A 20,214-nucleotide genomic window follows, 5' to 3' on the forward strand; every position below is an offset into this window, starting at 1 on the left:
TTGTATTCACCTTTTAGTACCGGGTTAGCGATGGGGAAATAAAAGAACTATTATTAGACATAAAGTATTCCATGGATAAAGCCTGTCACGAGTGAACAATGATATTACACAAGGAAGTAGTTCACAATATTACTGACTATGAATTTGTGTAGTGCATTCTCTTATTAACTCGTACTATTGTATTACTTTACATTAAGACGTATATAACCACGTGCGATATTTACTAAGCACCTACTGATTCTGGAGAATACAAAAGTGAACATGTGTAAACTTTAGTGGAAATGTTGGCTAAACGTTTTCCAAACTGTATCCGTCTAGTCATAGGCCTAGCCTTTTCTTCTTTGACGTTTCAATCCGGATTATCAGGTATGATACATAGTGTAATTGGCTTGTTTTTTGTCATGTCTTTTGTGGAATTATTGGTATACCTTAAGCGGCCTTTTTTATTTCATTCTTTATTTTAGTCTTTTGTCCACCATAATGTTTAATCTTCATCGTTCCCGAATATTTATAAAACTATATATTGCTTTATGAAACCATTTACCACATTTACGCAATGTTTACAGTTACACAATATAACAGACGTAATTCGTTTTCACTAAATCATCTTAAACCTTTACTCTACAATAATAATATTAAAATATGTTTAGTCATTAATCCTACCTTTACTTAATATTCTGGTTTTCTCACGTCCTCATCAAAAACATGACAAGTATTTATTAACGGTTTGTTTTCAACATCATTTAACACCTTTTTTTCAATTATTTTTATGTCTGTTATAATATATTTTAACTTTATATTGGACAGGTGCGTTTCGAAAAATATAGTAAGGCACAGGAAAACAGCACGATTGCAGATAGGCATACTGCAATAATTATTTGTTGAATATAATCCACAGGATATACCAATCCTACGCACACTCACTGTATCAATCAAATACCATTAGTCAATAAACTGTCTTTATGACTGTAAATAATAATGCCTAGCCATGGAGGAACAGCTTTTAAAAAATTAAAACTTACCAGATTGCAAAAAGAATCATCCACTTTACAATAGACAGAAGTTTACTACATATACTTAAAAGCAAGACAAGTTAAATAACTAAACACTAATAACCACCATGGCTTATAATCACTATTGCTTTTTTATTTTATTTAGATCCCTTAGATATAACAGTATATTCTGCAACACCATCTAGTAGTGAGTTTCGAGGATACGCGCTTAGAGAAGACAGAGACATTCGAGATTTGTCAGTCGGAATATTATACAAGAATATTCCTGGGAAAGACAACGTGACTTGGAATGATATTGGTACAGTCAATGATGGAAGTAAAATTTTTCCTGCAAATAGTAGGGTTTCACATCGTTCATTGAGGGATCTTTTCACGTATCTAGGTATTGCTAACTTACAACCCCAGACAGATAGAGTTGGTGTATTTTCATTTGAAGCAAGGAAAGGTGAAGTAGTCACAAATTCAGCAATTGTATTGCTGTCTAATTCTGGTGAGTACAATAATGCCATGATGTATCTCATATCATTTTTAAATGGAAATGAAAATGTTTGTAACAGCACTTTATTGATGGTTTGTTAATACAGCTACTATTGTCATGGAGTACAGAACGATAACCGTCGGTATTGGAGAGTCTGTCACTATTAATCTTGGTAAAGGTGGTGCTCTTAACGATTTACGTTGGAGACATAATTACGGTGATGAAATACACAATCTGAGGGGTAATACGTCTGCTGTGATTGATAACATACGGATGAAAGATGATGGCATATATGAATGTTATACAAGTGATAGTCCGGATGGTAACCATGGTATCATGAGACTTATTGTTAGAGGTAAGTCAATCATAATATCACAGCTGTTTTTACAAAGTTATCATTTGACACAAATAATTTTTGATAAAGAGCTATAAATTAAACGCCAGATCAAGATTTGTATTATGTAGGCCTACTTAAATTCAAACTCATTTTTTGATGGGACTAAATAATAAAATTTTTCAGCTTGTCCCTCACCAAAATGGAATCCTCCAGATTGTGAAATGGACTGTCCCGTATGTTATAATGGCGGAGTGTGTGATGATAAGACGGGTGTCTGTATTTGCCCAGCAGGATTTGAAGGCACTTATTGTCTAGAAGGTAATGGCATGCAATGCATGCAGTAGAATAGTTTTGATGTCATCGATATGTTTAAATTCATTATAAAAAATGTGATTCAGGTTAATTGGTGTTCAATAGTCGAAACTTTCACTGTGCTTTGATAAACACTGAAATAACCCCTTATTGTTAAACACCCCGTTATAATATCGTCCTCCAGGTACAATTTAGGTTAACGACTTGAAATAATATAATAGGTTTGTGATAAAAATTAAAGAACATACACATAATAGGCCCCAATTTGGAATATAATCCGCAATAATGGATCCGATAATATTCACAAAGTGATCAATGTATGTATACTGCCTGTTATTAGGCTGTGGAAATAACAACTGGGGTCGTAAGTGCGAAGTTGTGTGTGGTGGTAGTAACAGATGCAGTGGAGCTTTACTATGTCCCCCAGATCCAGTTGGATGTGCATGCATTAATGGTTTTACTGGGAACGATTGTACAAAAGGTTTGTAGCATATTATAGTTTACCAGTGGCCTTCGTCCATTCATTTTAGTTTCACCTTCGAAGTTACTTTACTTTACTCTCTAAACTATTTCCGCCTTTGTTATTGTTATTTTCACTTTGTGTTTTATAACCTTTTTAAAAATCATTTTCAACCTTCTATTTTGTAGGCCTATTTTTAACGCAACCACGATAATTGTTATTTAATTTTTTTAATTTTTGTTGAAAAGCGATCTATAAATTAATCTTAATATTATTATATCTTTTCTCTACATTCATAACGTACAAACAAATGTGCTGTTACTATTTGAAATGGTGATTCTCTTGCACATTAGGCCTATAAATATCACAGTAAAATAAAGTCATGACATTGAGTACACTCAATCTATCGAGATGTTTATGCATATGCCTACTCATAAATCTTGTATGGTGATGGTCATTTGTTACAGTTATACATGAAATTTTTTTTAATAATCTAGAAAAGAACCCATCTCGAAAAGAAGCCCATCTTGATCGTGGGCTTCTTTTCGAGGTTTTATGGTTTTACGGTACGACTTTGAAATCGCAACTGTGTACAGAGAACTATGCCTAATTCCTATTATCGATTCAATTGTTGTTGTTATATTTAGTAGGCCTAATTTTAGTTGTTGTTATTGGGCTACAAATCAGAATAATGTTTCAATGGAATCATTCACTTCTTCCATGTTTTAACCTATTATGTTTTTAAGCGTGTACGGATTTATACCCAGACGACACCGATGTCTCAGATGAGGATTTATACTATGGAGCAGACTGTCGGCAAAAATGTAACTGTGCCAATGAAGATTGTAATCGAGGTATAAGCAATTTAGATATAAACATAGGATGTGCTTCTGGGTCAACATGTTCGTCTGGTTTCACTGGAGAAAAATGTCTAGGTAGTATGATAACATTAAGTCTTCTTACCCCCTACATAAGTGTATAATGCATTGACTGTATGATAATTATCTATGTGTTTAAAAACATAGAAATAGTTCATTACTGACATACCCATGTAACCAATGAGTTAAATATACCGACTATCGGTCAATAATTATTGCAAAACACTTCGAAACTGTTATTTTGCTTTGAAAGTAGTTAATATAATACCAATTATGCTCTGTTTATAAAGAGCCTACGTCATGTCCGTCTGGATTTTTTGGTGTTTTGTGTAACTTTCCATGTCACTGCAAAGACTCTGAAGATTGTAATCAAGATGGAAGTTGCGGTAATGGATGTCATGAAGCTTGGGCTGGAACAAACTGCAGCATAGGTAAGGAAGGCTAAATTAATATACGTCATTAAGTATTTATTTGTTTTATTCAATTTTCTGCCATAGGCCTATACAATACAAAGCAAAATAAATATAAAAGGCAAGAAAAGACCAAACAGGTGCTAAACACCTATGCTAGTTGGTCAACCCAGAATATAGGCTACAATTAAAGCATGTACAAGAAAGCGACCAACTACACACATTTTCAATATCAAACTTATTTAAAAAGAAATTGTTAACCCAATTGCACTTGGTTCATCAACCTCAATATCACCAATTATCCTCGAAAAAGGAAAGTATAATTATATGTGAATGTAAAATGTATCATAACTTACTGTTATTAGTAGGCATAATGGTGTCCTTTCACTGTGAGGTACAATAAGGTAATACGATAGCAGAGAATTGGACATTGTTGTTAAATAATTAATCATGATGCTTTGCATTTCTTTAATAATTAGCATTACCATACCGCTCTGAACCGCCGACTGTTGTAAACCAGACAGCAACCACTCTAATGTTTGACGTCACTTGGATTCCCGGTGAAGACTATGGAACAGGGACAATTACAAAGCGAAAGCTTTCGTATAAATCGTCGCAAATGGATTTGATAACAGAAGAACAAAACGATAGTTTAATTGCTATTGATAATCTTGTCCCAAATACAGAATATCAATTCTATTCTCAATTTTCGAGGTTGGTTGGTGGTATTGAGGTAGATGGACCAGCAAGTGCAATTGGATCAACAAAAACCATATGTACAAGTAAGTTATAAACAGAATGTTGAAATCTTTTTTTCAAACCACACACTGCTCGTGATTCAATAATACAATTAAACCTAAATATTATTATTATATTTTTTTTTCCATTATAAGTATACATATAGTTATATTTATATATGTATTTAATAAAGTAAAACAAATGGCATACGAATTTAGCCAATTCGTCACACATTTGAAATGTGGCTCATGGGAACAATGTCAACTATGAGGCAATATTTCTACACTACCCTTAAACAACTTATATCTAATATACTTGACTAGTTTTAACACATTATGATTGTTGGCCAATTGACTGGGGTGTATATTTGAAATTAATATATTTTATTTATCTGAAATTATATGGCTCTACAATCTGCAAAGCACATTGCGTATCTATGGATTGCAGTTCGTATACATATTGTATAATTTTTCTTTGTTTCTACTTATAATATAGAACCTTTGGATGAACCTGATATTGAATTGAAAACCATTGAAGATAATAAGGCCACCTTGAGTTTAAAGGTACATTTCAAAATTCTCAGCTTTATTATTAGTTGTTAACAATTCACTTTGAATCGTTGTCACTCACAATATGCGATGTGGTCCAAAAAACAAATGAATAACTAAACGAAAGAAGAACTATTTATTATAAGCAACAATGCAATGATTTAATCATTGAGAGTACCGTTTCTTTCATATAGAACAGAATTTTGTTTACAAAATGTATCAGATACGTTGTATTATTTGTCAGAAAGAGACTATACTCCTAAGATAAAATTTAATTTATTTTTATTATTTGCATTTCTAAGCGTCCATTATGTCATAATCAATACAGAGGGTAAAATCATTTTCTTGTTTTTTTTATTAAACTTTTTGTTTTCTACTGTTTTCAAAAGCGTTACAGTTTAATACAAAATGTTTAATCTTTGTGTGCAAAAACATGTGGTTTCACTTGACCACTTAAGCAAGTTGTAGACTGATATCAAACATTAAACTTTAAACTGGCACCATAAAAATGTGTTTTGTCAATTTGTAATTTTTTAATTTCGGTTAGGGTGTAAATAAATGTATTTATTCATATATATTTTCAGCCGGTTCCTAAGGAACATGATCGAATCCAATGTAACTATATTCTTCGGTATCAAGTGCAATACTCGGGCATAGATGGAAATGCATCAGATGTAATAAATACAACAAGTAGTTCTCAATTAGTAGTTGAAATATCAGAACTATCAAGTTGTACTGCTTATGTAGTCAACGCTCGAGTTGTTAATAATTTAGAGATAGCTGGTGATTGGGGAGAGGACATAACAATACAAACAGCACCATCAGGTAATTAACTAAAGTAGGCCATGATTTTAATTTAACCTAACATAATAAAGCCTTCATTAGAAAAGTTCATATTCATTTTGATTCGCTGTAACTGTATTTTGTCTTTATGTCTTTTATGTGTAAACTGACTTTGGGGTTGGGTCAACCGGCTCAGCTACAGTGATTAAGTTCACTTAGGTTGACCCTGGTCTCCCCAATTTCAGTTTTTTTTGTTTTGTATATACTTAAATAGACCAAATAAATAATGAAATGAAATGAAATAATACTATTTTAAATTTAATTAAATTCAAATTTTATTTCGGAAGTATTATCCATATAAATCCAAAAGAAAACTGAAAGAAAATGAACCCTAAAACTGTACACAAATATTCATTTCACTATGGAAATACTCTATGCAGAGCTCACGCATGTAAAAAAACTTTAGAGTCAAAACGCATACCGTAGATTGGCATTTGGAAACAAGAACTATGAATAGGCCTATAGTGTACACTCCTTAAAAAAGTTTGAAATATAAACATATTTTATTATGGTGTAAAAATATATCTCTAATCCTACCTCTATCCTAATATAATTTATATGCTAATTTTTCTGGCACTAGAGCCATCGATAGAAGATAATCCATTCACAAATGGAACACATTTGCTGATAAAGTGGAAAGCTTCTACGTGTGGCATCCCAGATTATCAGGTGACCTACCATTATGAACTGTCAGGTGACGAAGTATTACAGCAAGGAATAACAACAGAAACTGAAGTTATTTTTCACGAAGGAATTGAGTCATGTAAAGAATATCTATTCACAGTAATGGCGTCATATTTGAATGTTACTGGGACATCTGACTCAATACAAATTATGGTTGAATCCAGTTGCGACAACCCTGACAACTCGGACCAGAAGGAGGGAGAAGGTTTGCAAAATAATACATGATCTTCCTTGTTTTTTTTTGGTATCTACTGTGTATAAGTTCTTAAAAGAAAGACATATCTTATCTCAATGTAGATAACATAGTGTGATTGCTTAAAGAAAAGCTTGGTGTTTCTATGTTCTACTGTTAACAGAAACAAACAAATGTTGAGGTAAAAATCTCAAGCAATTCTCGTTTGCATTAATTGTAGGCCCTATTCATTCATAGATCTTAGCCTAACTCGTGCGATGGTCATTACATTCCTACAATATAATACATTGCTGCATAGTTTATGTCTTCTTCTTTCCCTGATCTAGCTGTCATGTTGACAAATGTTCAATTACTATTACTGTCATGGATAACAGCAGTGAAAAGTTTACCGCTAACAGTATCCACATTACTTCTATTATTATTGAATAATAAATGGAATCTGTATCTGTAATTTCAGAATCTGGATCACCAATTGGTGTGATAATTGGCTGCCTGGTTCCTGCATTGTTGATACTTATTCTTGTGCTGATATTAATTAAACGGTATATATGTTATTATAATTGGCATTATGTTGTTATTAATATATAATAATATTACTTTTGTTCCCATTATTTTAATTGTATTAGTCTTCTTTTTACGACCTCAAAATCTGTCACAACAAGTAGCATCTCTTTCCTTTTTTTTGTAACATTTAGACGTAGAAGCAATAAAGGTAAGCCTACTGGTTTATCAAGCCATGCCGTATCCATCGGTGGTGTATCTCGTAAAACAAAACAAGAGCAAAATATTGAAGGTAAGTTACTGATTGTGAGAGGGGGAGATATGAGTGAAGAAGGATTAACGAGTAGTACAGTAGTCGTGTATAGGTCAAAGTTGATTTTGCGATATACAGTGATCTACAGTACTCTTTCTATTATTGAGAACTTACTTTTTAAAATAATATATTTATACATATGATTTTATTACTCATAATATGGCCTCCTTTGCGTATAAAGACAGTGCTTATGATGAAGTAAGCGGTGCCTATGATAACGTGAGGGGTGCCAGAAACTCTTCAAAGAAACCAGTACACATTGAAGCTGATGCCGAACATGAAAATGATTATCAACCTGATTACGAAATTGACCAGGAACCCGTGTATGGCAACACACAATTGGAAAATCAAGAATACAAACCAATCGAGTTATCTAAACTTCATGACTATGTGATGAAGCGTCAAATAAGTGTTGAAAGTGGCTTTGAGAAAGAGTTTGAGGTGCGTTAAAAGACATTATATTGGTATTTACACTCTACAATTAATACTAATAATGTCCAGTTTATTAAAACAAAATGCTTTTCAAACTGCTTGAATAATTACATTGACACAGGTATAATATATTGTTAGTGCCTGTATTAAATCCAGGATTCTGGTTTTCAAACTACGTAACAACAAATAAAGCAAATGTTTCTCCATTTCTTTCCTTCCCATCATGCGTCGCACATTCAAGCCTTTTACCGCTCTCCGTTAAACCATTACTTTAACCGTGAGCACTATACTCCGTCGGTTTAATCAAGCTTCTTTCTTTTTTATATATCTAAAGGATCTTGGCAACAAGCCCTTATTCCCCAGCACAGTCGCAAAGTCCTCAATAAATAGGAAGAAAAATCGATATGCGAACGTAATTCCATGTAAGTTAAAATGTTATTACTTCATAATTCATAGTACCGGTAATTTCTTATAATTATATATATTATGTATAGTTTTTATGTACATCTTCATTATGATCAGCTGAACGTTTTCGTAAGTTCTAGCCTAGTGAATTGTACTGTATTTTATTTAAATTTAGATGACAACACCCGTGTGGTTCTTGACAAGATTGAAAATGTTCCAGGATCCGATTACATTAATGCTTCGTATCTAGATGTAAGTTTAAAAATGTGAAAATTGTATATGTTCATAAATTTTATGATAAAATGGTCAAATTATTGTTTGAAATAATATACAAGCAGCTAATTTACTGTAGTTGTACTTTATTGTAGTTATGATATCATATTACTATATTGATTAATAATTGTTCGTGTAATTGATAAAAGCTGTTTTAAAAAAATGTTAAGTTGTACTTTTTCAGGGATATACAATACCACATGAGTTTATCGCATGCCAAGGTAAGCTTTAATTCAGATACTTAGTAGAATTTAATGAGTTTATTGGTGTTTGTATTGTTTAACGTATTCATTCTTTACTATTTTATAATTTCCAGGACCAAATGTGGCTTCAGTCAATGATATGTGGAGAATGGTCTGGAAAGAGAAGTGTCGAGTGATTGTCGTAGTTACGAATCTTGTTGAAGGAAACCGAGTAAGGCCTACTAGCATTTTCTAGTATTTGACAGTGCGAAGGTGTCACAGTGATAACAAGTAGTAAAAATTATGAATCATAAATGATTTGGACAATGAATAAAGTCTAAATAAATCGTTTATATTCCAACAAACAAATTAACTGTGTTACTGAATATTATAATACAATCCAGATTTTGAAAATAATCAAAACAGAAGAATGTGCATGTGTCCTTACACTGTAACACAATTGTTTGTTTGTGTAAGTTCCGGCAATAATTATATGTGGTTAGCTAAATAAAACACACACCCACACATATTATTATAATACGGAACAGGTTCGGTTGTATTCGTTTATGTATTGTCATCTTTTATTTTTCAGAAAAAATGCGAACAATACTGGCCTGACTTAAACAATATACAGAACTATGCAGAAATATCTGTAGCAAATACTCGTGAAACTAACTACGGTCATTATGTGACCCGGATTTTTCAAGTTCAAAGGGTAAAATAAGAGCTTGTACTGAAATTTTATTTGGAAAAAATAATGTTTGTTTCTTACTACAGATTGTATTTTGTTACTTCATTGCAATAAACCTAACTTATTACATTCTTTAAAAGTATATTAGGCTATGAACTGTTAAACTGTTGACAGTATTAAGCGTTCGTTCCGGGTTCACAACAGATTAGACCTAATCAGCGCATCCGGCGCATAAGTAATTTATCTAACGTCTATGTTCTATCTATCTATCTATATAGTATAGTGTAACTGGTTTTTTTTCAAATGATAAAAATCGTTCTGTTTTATTCTTGAAGGTAGAAGATGAAGACAGTATATATAACGTATACCAGTACCATTTCACCGAATGGCCTGACAAGAGTGTTTCCAACGCCGTTCCGCAGTTAATCGACTTTATCCAAACGTTTAGAAAAACTCAGCAGAAATTTTCTAGCAGTAGTGGACCAGTTATTGTACATTGCAGGTAATATAATCATAATAATACTTTCCACAACAAACTCAGAGAAACTGGTTGAAAATGTATTTATTTATGTATTCAACTTTGTTTTACAAAGGTAGCTCTAACATCTGTAGCAGTACAGCTGACTTGAAGAGGCCCTCTTAAAAACAATACAAACATTATACAGGCAATTGATGTTATGCAATTAATTTAGAAGAACATCAGACACTTAGCTAGTAGAACAGGAAGAGAAACTATGAAATTATATTAAAACTAAATTGATATCTCACCACAAATTTGCCTCCATTTTTTTACATTTTTTTGATATTCAAAATATTTTAGTGCCGGAGCTGGTAGGACGGGAACTGTGATCGCCATTGCGGCCATGTTGGATATGTCGAAAGATCAAGGCAAAGTGGATGTGTTCAATTTTGTACGGAATATGAGGCAGAACCGTATTCAAATGGTTCAAACAGAGGTGAGACAAATTAGTTTTTAATTTTATCTACTTTATTACGAATTTAATGTGTGCTGCCATATGACAACTAATGTACGAACTGCATTTTTGTTTATATTGGTTTCTTAAAGATGTATTGTCCCCGAAAAACCTGAAAAACAAAGATCAATAAAATCAGATTCTTAATAGGCCATTTTGCAGTTTTAATAAAGTTCTGTAAAAAAAAAACAACTACTAAAAATAATTATTTAACTTATAAAAAGACAAAAGAAAGTAAATTTTAACCAAAAACTCATTGTCTGGCAGACAATTTAGGTAGTTTTTGCTTTAAATTACAGTTTTTCAGGAAAATAATTTTTTTTTTTGATCCAGTTTATGGTCAAAGTCAATAACTATTATGTGACATTAAAATGGCATATTCAACAACAAAGTTAAAAAATATGGGCCTATATATATTTTTTTTTTTGGGGGAACAATATATTATCTTTAAGGTATTATTTTGTTTGTACTTTATACCGCCTGCAATAAGCTTTTTAAGACGATTGTGAAGAATCATATCATGTAATTTGTGATCGGGCCTATAAGTAACAATTCGCATTTGGCACACGAAAACACACAGATCCGCTTATGGCTTTATTAGTAAACAACTCAATTGTGTTACTATTTTTAGGAACAATATAAGTTCATCTATGCCGTTATACTTGAAGAGTTGTTTTGTGGAGAGACTGTGATTCCTGTAAATGATTTGCAAAACGAAATACAAAGACAGGCACAACACACTCCATCGAGTTTTGATTATCAACTCAAAGTAAGCCTTGTGTCTTTTTTGTTGAAAATAATATAGTCATATTCTATGAATACAAAATAATAAACTTAAATACAGAAGAACTTCCTCTTTAACTTTGTCACGAGCACATTACTATTATGGATTCCCATCGCTATATAAGCTTGATTGATTTTAATGAACATGAATACGTTTTATCCAAGTTATGTACAGTAGTAAAAATTCTTACCTTTAGTAATTCTTACCTTTAGTAAAGTTTAGTCAAGCATAACGGTAAATTGAACTAATGCCTTTAAAATATTTTATTTATATTAGTAAAATTGGCAAATACTACCGTAAATATTATTCATTAAACAATACAAAGTAAATGATGGACAATTAATTTTGTGTTGAAAAATGTACTTGAAACTCGTACACAATTCAGTGTTACTGTACCAATTTAAAAAACAAACAGCTATGGGGATTATTATCCGCACTCTATCAAAGAATTAGATGACAATTGACTATGTCTACTTTTGTAGCTCTTCACTACATTGTGTCCACTTGTGCGATATCCTAAATTTGCATTGCATTTGCTGTGCTTTTCTGCTAATCGAACACACTTAATTTGTATATTTTTAGACTTTGAATTGTCTGTTTCCCCTTCCCGTTGATGATCTTACTTCACATGCACGACAACCTGAGAACGTTTCCAAGAACAGATTCCATGACGTGGTTCCACGTAAGTAGTGTGTGGTTGACAAGGAAAACAGTGTTGTCGAGTTATGCTGATAAAACAAAGACATGATAAAAACTGATATTATTCAGAAGTTTTTATTCAGAAGTCATGTATTATTATCTCATAAAACGTTATCAACAATTTCTACATTTGCTACATCTACATCTTCTTCATCGTGACATGGTATTTTCAGAATCAATAGCATTGGTAAATTGACCAATCAGAACTCGGTTGACAAAGGTTCTCTACTCTCCAATTTTGAGAGTAGAGAACCTTTGTCAACCGAGTTCTGATTGGTCAATTTACCAATGCTATTGATGCCGGTTATCAAACGGCAAGTTTATAAATGTCATTTCTTTTTTTTTTGTTTGTCTTGCAGTTAATAGAGCTCGTCCATTATTAATGTCACCATCCGACCGTGGCACTGATTATATCAATGCATCTTTCTGTAACGTAAGAAATCTATATTCTATTTTTAAACGTATAATTTTAATACCGTAATAAGCTTCATCGTATCATCCGCATTAGATCTTCCAAGAATTGTATTTAGTTTTCTAAGTTTTTATTGTCAGGTTCACAAGAAACGCAACGCGTACATTGTGACACAGGCTCCATTGGCTAAGCCAACTGATACTGCTGAGGACTTTTGGCGGCTGGTGTTTGACTATAAATCTGAAGTCATTGTGAAACTGAATGACATAGACCAAACCTGTGCCGCCTACATTCATAAGCAAATAAAGCAACCAATGAAATTCGGGCAATTTATTGTTACTGTTGTATCAGTGGTTAAGAACGAATTTATGATTGAAAGAAAAATATCACTAGAAAAGGTAGGTTTTTGTTATTGTATATTGGTATTTTTACTGGATGTCGATTTTATTGTTACAGTAACCACATATGAATTGTTGACGAATTATAAATGATCTTCGTGGTTAAAGCCATAAAAACAGGGGTACACGTTTTACGATGTATACAGATATTAATTATCTATATGAGAAAACAAAATTCACAGGCATAATTACTTGTGTGTTTCTTCTTAGGATAACAATGTACGGGAAATTGTTCACTTTGAGTTTAGACAATGGCCAAATGGGAATAACGTTCCCGAAGTTGATCCGTTTGTGAGGTTCATCACAAACATTGGAGAGGGCGTTGTTTCTAATAATAAGCCAATCATCGTTCACTGTCTGTAAGTAGGCCTACGCACCATAATTATTAACTTAAGAAGAGAACCAAACAAAGTTTCCTCTTATTACAGGTTGACTGTATTAAGGTTAACATGGGCCTAAATTTCTCATTCGCTTCACAAGAAACTGTCCCCTTAAAAGAGATGTCCTCTAAATAGGGGTATCTCAAGTACTGTAAATGGGAAGTTTATTTTTTTTAATTATCTAAATGAAATTTATAGGCCTACATGCATATAATAAATAATAACATATGGTATAATAATTATACCAAAATAGGAAAAACCCACAAACTGAAACATGCACTTTTATCTGTTACTTGAAATTCAAAACTGTATTTCATTTCTAAAAACAAGTTTTTAATTACTATAATTTCGTTTTTATAAAAGGAATGGAGTTTGCAGATCTGGATTGTTCTGCCTAATTCATTCAATGATCGAGAAAATGAGAGAAGACAAGGTGGTGGATGTATTCCAAGCACTTAAAACGTTTCGTTCAACGTGCCCTACGATGCTGAAAACCAAGGTACTGTATCGAATTGTGTTTAAGATATTTCTATATTTATACTAGAGAGAAAAATAGTCCTTAAATCAACATTGGTATATCACCATTGTGAGTAATATTATTGAAAACTAAATCTTTTATTGTAAAATATCTTAATTATCTTTTGGTCATGTCTGGTTACAGACTTTGATGATAATTGTAGACGACAAGAGGTTGAAAAAACTTGTCGTTAAAGTGAGCTGTTGTTGATTATAGAGAGATACGTCAAACGTTGAAAGCCAGGACTTCTATTCTTCTTCTTTCCACTTGTCCACAGTGTCAGCAGTATTTCCCCTTCATAATTGTGTTACCAAGACAAGTTGTATACTTTTAATGATTCTTTTTTTAATTGTATAGGTTCAGTACAATTTCTGTTATGATGCAGCCAAATGCTATGTGCAGAATTACCAAGAATATGTCAATGTTTAATGCAGTGAGGTTATATTGGAGATTTAAAGAAACCGAACACACTGGGAAACGTTTTATTTTAATAAAGTTTCTTGATTTTGCTTCCCACTGGACGAATCACAAGACAATTGACCAATGGCAAGCGAAAGTTTGAATAATCCATCTCTTGTGATTGGTCAAGTTACTTGCGTTGCGCTTTCGTCGTTGCATTCTAGTAGGAAACCAAGTATCAATAAGTAATACATATCCTCATACACATTTTATCGTATTTACATAATGGCAACATTTTTAGGTGATCATTTAGAATAAAATGATCACCTATTGTTATTGTATAAAATCTTTATTATTATTTTTTTTTTTATTATTTTTTTTCTTTTTATTGTTTCTGTACACTATTTTGTGTAACAATTATCTCAAAAAGTTTAATGTCAATGATTACAAAAATTTCAGAATATCTTTCAAATAATATAACTTAATCCTAATAAGCTTTCCAGCGTGATCACTCATCCGTGACGACATTTATACGCCATTTTGCGAAATCACATTATCAATCATATCTCCATAATTCATTATCACATATTAATGAAATTCACTACACGTAAACTTCAGATCACGGGTAAAAATATTAGCAAATCAAAACGCACGCGCACGTAGGTTCATGCGCGTGATATCGCGCGTTAAAAATTTAAAACGCTCAAAATTAAGTTTTGATCAATTTAGAGCATGAATTAGGCCATTTGCGTGTTTCAAAAAATTACTGCGCAAAAATGCGTTTTTGCGCGCGCGATACTTAAAAAGCGTAAAAAATATGAATTTTTTTTACAAATCTCATTCTACTCACCATCCTTAGTACATTCACCAAATTTGAGTCAGTTCCGACTTAAAATAACGCTATACGAGCACGTTAAAAATGACAAAATGCGCACATTTATTTTACAAAAGTTCTGAAAATGGTGAAAAATAGGTCTTTTTTAAAATGAAAATAATTCTTCAGAATGCAAGATGACCCCCGATTTTTTTAACTTATTCTGGAAGCCATTGAGTTGTAGATATGAATTCATGTACACATTTTACGTACAAAATGTTTTGACGTCATCAAATGGCCACTTGAATTTAAAAATTAGGATTTGTTATCTTTTTGTGTAGATTATCACATTCAACAGAGCGCATCTTGGTTATGTGTGCTCGAATTTCGCACAACTTTCAGTATGTGCTTGCTTAATTAATTATCTTTATCATGAGTTGACACTATCTTCATTTTAATGACGTCATCACGCGTAAAAACTTGAATAACGTAGGCCGTGTAATTTCACCTTCGCAGTAAATTTGAATATCTTACAGCTCTTCAGAATTGAAGGTTACCTTGATGATTATAATTTATTATGAAAGCTGATGAAATGTAGATATTAATTCATATAAAAATTAAGCCTATCGGATGTTGTGACGTTAACATATGGCCAGTTGAAGTGAAAAAGTAGTTTTTTCATATTTTTCGTCAAAGTTATACACAATTCAAAGAGCGCGCACAGCGCTTCTACGTGCCAAATTTTTTTCCAAATCTTATATTTTTTTGCTCAATTAATTATCTTTCGAAATTGTCATCTTAAAGTTTAGTTTGATAACGTCATCATGCCAAAAAATTAGAACATGTGTCCCGCAATTTCACCTATGCTACACTGTATATAGATATACAGTATATACTGTACATATTGTATATGGCATATAGGCACAACTCAGCACTATAAGCATATAATAGGATGGCATACATCAACATTTTCCGATCGTATGTTAACGTACGTGCATGTTTAAAAAAAAATTAATTTCAGTTAAATGATAAAAATGATCACCTATAATTCGTCAAAGTGACGAATTAAATTCTAGTTATTATTGTAATTGTTTTTAAAAACTTTGCGTCAGGTCGTGGGTTCGAGTCCCACCCGAGAACTACTTGCGAATTTTTTCGCAAGTATTCTCAAGTGTACTTAGTATAAAGTACAAATTACGTCTGAGTAGGGCAAAACATCTGACCAATTTTTATTATTATTTTATATACAAAAGTTGTATTGTTTAGTTCTACAATAATATCATTTTTACATCTGCAAAAAGCAACAACTTGTTACAACTTGTAACCAGGATCGCAGTGTGAAGACATCATCAGAGAGGCCTGTTTTTTTGTTCCGAGATGTTCCGAATTGTAACTGCGCATGTGTATTTGTCCTTGTATTTTACTGACCAATCACAGTAATTTATAATTATATTATTGTCATTCAATCTATGTAGTGTGAAAGGGTATAAGTTGCGCGTATTGTATTATCGGTATTTAAAAACAGTAAATAAACCATCATTAAGGACGAAGAGTATAGGTACTATAGTTATACTTGTCATATTTAAGTATAATAGTTATATATGTTAGCTCTGACGAAGGAATATAGTGTTTTACGAAGACGTATGGCCTACTTCTGGCTGTTTTACTTTTTACCGTTTTCATTTGGCATTTTGCTTGAGATCCAGCCACTGATACTCAGTATGATTCTTAAATTTTGTCTACATTCTTATTATTATATAGGCTTTCCGTTTTTGTAAACTTTTCATTAACCTTTGTAATTTATATTTTTAGTATTTTAATACTCAGTCAGTGAATTAAAATTACATAACAATCTAAAGCATAGTATCAGTATAACATAAAACATTGAAATTACACAATTAAATCAATTTAGAAACAAGGCCATATACATGACTGCAGTCGCGTGTTCAAGGTAGTGTTTACCGACCAACCGACCGACCGACCAACCGACCGACCCAGTGAGCTGTAGAGACTAAAAGGAGTAGGCCTACCGATATGGATGATAACGGGAGGCAATCGATTTTTGAGTACGTATCATCAATGATACATGGTTGCCACATGTCCAATAACAGAACATTACTAATATATTTAAGGAGGTTAACAATTTAAATAGTTTTTTTAAAAAGTGCATTTTTGTATCTTTTAGTTAAATTTGTTTCTTGTTGAATTCAATCTTAAGTAATTAATTCCTGTAATAATTTATAGTTTATATTGTTTAATGTAATTTTTAGATTTCACAATAACTATTTTCCATCAATTTATTAATAAAAATATGATTTAATATAATTAATAATTTATAATTATTTTTGCTTTACACAATTTATGCACCCCGTACGCATGCACCCCGTACCACAAGGTGTTGTACAACGCATGCGCAAACAACACAAAGCATGACGTCGTAGAGACTGCCTGAAAAAAAAAATACGCAGAATTGTGATGAGAGAAAAAATATTATGGCATTGAAATTGTGTAGTGTGACCACCTGGAGTCGAGTACGTATTATAATCATAATCGTCTTCTTTCTTTTCTTCTTATTGGATCGATCCCTTCTTTAACATAATACTTACCAGTCTAACTAAGGGCTAGCCTAGGCCTGCATGGTTTCATCCGACGTACACAGCCGCCGATCGAAACACATCCAATCATACATGTATAGCCTAGGCTAACCAAGGCCTAGCCTACCTTTTGGTCCTAGGCTCTAGTAGTATGTAATAATACCATAACAATATCGGTAATACTGCCTAGTCTAGGCCTAGTAGTAGGCCTAATGCAGTAAGTACTAAAGCGGCGCCTATTACTATAGTATAGTATTACTTATAATATTAGTATATGCCTATAGGCCTAGGAATATTATTTATGATTGAAGATGGAAAATAGTCAATTATTAATATTTTTATTAATATTGGTCGTCTTTTCTTGATTCTTCCACATTTAAAGCATCGAGCTGATTCTTCACATGTTTTTATTTTTTTATCTTGTAAAGATACAACCTGTTGTCACTGTTTGGAAACATTTTGCAAGTTTTCCACCCAAAAGTGAACCTCAAATTCCCGAGTGGAAGAAACCAGAAAATGAAGATGAAAAGTTAACCAGGGCAAGATTGTTATATCAAAGTCGCAAGAGAGGCATGCTGGAGAATGGACTTCTTCTTAGGTAGCGTAGGTTGTAGGCCTATAATATATTAGTATTTATTGCACTACTCGGCTACTGTAGGTGCCATGAAACTCACGGATTACTAAATGATACTAGTCCTAGCCTATGCCTACTTGTTTAAGGACCAAATGACTTATTAAAAAGAGTTAAATTATAATATATAACCAAATCCAATTCTGGTTGACTTTTTTTTTTATTTATGGTTTTATCAGATAAATAATATACTTATTGAACAAACATTTTTTTTGTAAAAAGTAGATTAAGAGATCTAAAAGTAAAATGTTTATTTTATATTTTCAGTTCATTTGCTGACAAATATCTATCATCCATGACAAGTAAACAGCTACATCAATACGACACATTGATAAACAAGCCATCAAATGATTGGGATATATATTATTGGGTAACAGGCAAGTAATGAAGCAAATTAAATTGACTCTCAATATTAATGCACCACTATATGACCCCATCGGGAGAGGTGCGTCACATACCGTGTGAATACCATGATGCACCCGTGCGTTGAAAAAAAGTGACTTACCTTTAGGTTGAATCATGACGCATCGATTTGAAGAACAATTACAATGTTGTACATGATATGGTGGGTGGTGAAGTGATGGACATTGACACACCAGTGTTCATTGATGTGACATACCATTTAGGTTTTTTGACACACCCCTGCATCAATAATTATCTGTAAATAAAGCACCTCTCTTAGGGGTCGTATAGTGGGTCATACAATTTACAAGTGCATAAGGAATTGGAGTGTTTAGAGAGCTTTCGGTTTGCGAACACTGATGACCAAAGTATGTCATGTCATGCACATGCGGGAATGTTGGGCATGTTATCTTGTTCCTCACTTTGCCACAGTTTTAAAGGTTTCTATGTCCAGTTGACAATACATCAATTGACCTGACCTTTAGGTCGTGGCAAATACAAAAAAATAAAGGTCAAGTTTACACAGCTGGCTTGTGTGCATACTGTAAAAGTATCCACCCAATTTATCTTTTAAAGGAGTAGGCCTAACTTTTTTCTTAACCTAATCCCTGTCTTTAATCCTACTTTATCAATCTGAATCAATCGGATAGGAACTTGTAACAATCCTTTGATCTTATATGTCTGGCTGCGACAAATACCAACAGTACTGTACTATGTACACATTCTCTGCTGAGCGTGGTGGGGAACTGATTGTGTCGCAGCCGCAGATAACCCCTTTGATCTCCAAATCTCAGCACCCTGTTGTTAGATTGCCTTGATTAAACCAAGAATTTAAATATATGGCACATCACAATTACTGTATTAACTGAATTAACTTCTAATTCCATTTGTTTAGGAAATTTGGAAACTCCTGCTGACTTTGAATGTGAAGTAATGGACCTTCTTAAAGAACATGCAAAAAATACAAATAAGGAATCAAGAATAACACAGCCAAAATTAAAACCAAGTTAATGTTCTAAATTATAATTAATTAAACATTGGTGTGTAATTAATTGTATTGGTTCTCAATCTAATATCTTATTGCAAACTTTTTAAGAGAGAAACAAAAAAAAACCACTCTCCCAGAAATATGCCATTACCAGATATGTATTTGAATGTTTGGTATTTGGTATACTTGAAGAAGTAATCTAGGAAAAACTACCAACAAGTCTACTAGCCTGGAAGGGTTACCCTTCTAAATTAAATTGAAATTTAAAAAAAATAGTTGCTGTGTGTGATGGGGGTGTCATGTGTGGCGGCAGGAATCCTATTCCTATTGATATATCCATCTGTCATTTGATGTGTAAATAAAGATTTAATTTATATGAGATTCGATTTTTTTTTCATTTGTAGAAGAATTTGTTTGAATTATTATTTATTTTTCGAAATAAAAAACAACATTTTAATAATTATATACGTAAAATTAAAGTTGTGTAATTTGAAAAATATAGAGGGCGGTAAAACAAATCTAAACAATTTG

The 20,214-nt window shown here is 32.4% G+C and overlaps 3 protein-coding genes across 3 annotated transcripts in view; all 3 read left to right on the forward strand.

Annotated features, from left to right (window-relative positions):
- The window catches only part of LOC144842972 (uncharacterized), a 35,442-nt gene extending 20,561 nt beyond the window's left edge, over positions 1-14,881 (forward strand). The window contains exons 6-29 of the mRNA XM_078699605.1: positions 3,347-3,535; positions 3,769-3,909; positions 4,368-4,670; positions 5,122-5,189; positions 5,759-5,999; positions 6,598-6,906; positions 7,352-7,436; positions 7,590-7,687; positions 7,890-8,149; positions 8,475-8,562; positions 8,721-8,797; positions 9,003-9,039; positions 9,135-9,232; positions 9,593-9,715; positions 10,027-10,193; positions 10,512-10,647; positions 11,297-11,434; positions 12,032-12,131; positions 12,508-12,581; positions 12,701-12,958; positions 13,169-13,317; positions 13,702-13,837; positions 14,213-14,364; positions 14,397-14,881. Coding sequence (XP_078555731.1) covers positions 3,347-3,535; positions 3,769-3,909; positions 4,368-4,670; positions 5,122-5,189; positions 5,759-5,999; positions 6,598-6,906; positions 7,352-7,436; positions 7,590-7,687; positions 7,890-8,149; positions 8,475-8,562; positions 8,721-8,797; positions 9,003-9,039; positions 9,135-9,232; positions 9,593-9,715; positions 10,027-10,193; positions 10,512-10,647; positions 11,297-11,434; positions 12,032-12,131; positions 12,508-12,581; positions 12,701-12,958; positions 13,169-13,317; positions 13,702-13,837; positions 14,213-14,284 — 3,347 coding nt within the window. The 3' untranslated portion in view covers positions 14,285-14,364; positions 14,397-14,881. The remainder of the gene's footprint in view (positions 1-3,346; positions 3,536-3,768; positions 3,910-4,367; positions 4,671-5,121; positions 5,190-5,758; positions 6,000-6,597; positions 6,907-7,351; positions 7,437-7,589; positions 7,688-7,889; positions 8,150-8,474; positions 8,563-8,720; positions 8,798-9,002; positions 9,040-9,134; positions 9,233-9,592; positions 9,716-10,026; positions 10,194-10,511; positions 10,648-11,296; positions 11,435-12,031; positions 12,132-12,507; positions 12,582-12,700; positions 12,959-13,168; positions 13,318-13,701; positions 13,838-14,212; positions 14,365-14,396) is intronic.
- On the forward strand, positions 706-2,629 carry LOC144842453 (tyrosine-protein kinase receptor Tie-1-like). Its single transcript, XM_078698898.1, has 5 exons — positions 706-712; positions 1,159-1,503; positions 1,598-1,846; positions 2,012-2,146; positions 2,481-2,629. Exons 1-5 carry the CDS (start codon positions 706-708, stop codon positions 2,627-2,629), a joined length of 885 nt encoding a protein of 294 aa, XP_078555024.1.
- Positions 14,882-17,452: 2,571 nt separating the features above from the next.
- LOC144841954 (succinate dehydrogenase assembly factor 2, mitochondrial-like) lies at positions 17,453-20,062 on the forward strand. The gene is made up of 4 exons (XM_078698264.1): positions 17,453-17,599; positions 18,091-18,260; positions 18,561-18,670; positions 19,591-20,062. Exons 1-4 carry the CDS (start codon positions 17,561-17,563, stop codon positions 19,704-19,706), a joined length of 435 nt encoding a protein of 144 aa, XP_078554390.1. The 5' UTR covers positions 17,453-17,560; the 3' UTR covers positions 19,707-20,062.
- The last annotated feature ends 152 nt before the right edge of the window (positions 20,063-20,214 follow it).

This window comes from Antedon bifida, chromosome 5 (genome assembly GCF_963402885.1).
Source record: "Antedon bifida chromosome 5, ecAntBifi1.1, whole genome shotgun sequence".
NCBI classification, from domain to species: Eukaryota; Metazoa; Echinodermata; class Crinoidea; order Comatulida; family Antedonidae; genus Antedon; species Antedon bifida.

What these genes read in the sequence shown, in the direction of transcription:
- LOC144842453 (XM_078698898.1), top strand. An exon ending in TGTATTGCTGTCTAATTCTG is followed by an intron (nt 1,504 to 1,597) that starts GTGAGTACAATA and finishes TTGTTAATACAG; the next exon opens with CTACTATTGTCATGGAGTAC. An exon ending in CATGAGACTTATTGTTAGAG is followed by an intron (nt 1,847 to 2,011) that starts GTAAGTCAATCA and finishes AAAATTTTTCAG; the next exon opens with CTTGTCCCTCACCAAAATGG.
- LOC144841954 (XM_078698264.1), top strand. Translation starts at nt 17,561, where the DNA reads ATGGCATTGAAATTGTGTAGTGTGACCACCTGGAGTCGA. An exon ending in GAGAATGGACTTCTTCTTAG is followed by an intron (nt 18,261 to 18,560) that starts GTAGCGTAGGTT and finishes TTATATTTTCAG; the next exon opens with TTCATTTGCTGACAAATATC. An exon ending in TATATATTATTGGGTAACAG is followed by an intron (nt 18,671 to 19,590) that starts GCAAGTAATGAA and finishes CCATTTGTTTAG; the next exon opens with GAAATTTGGAAACTCCTGCT.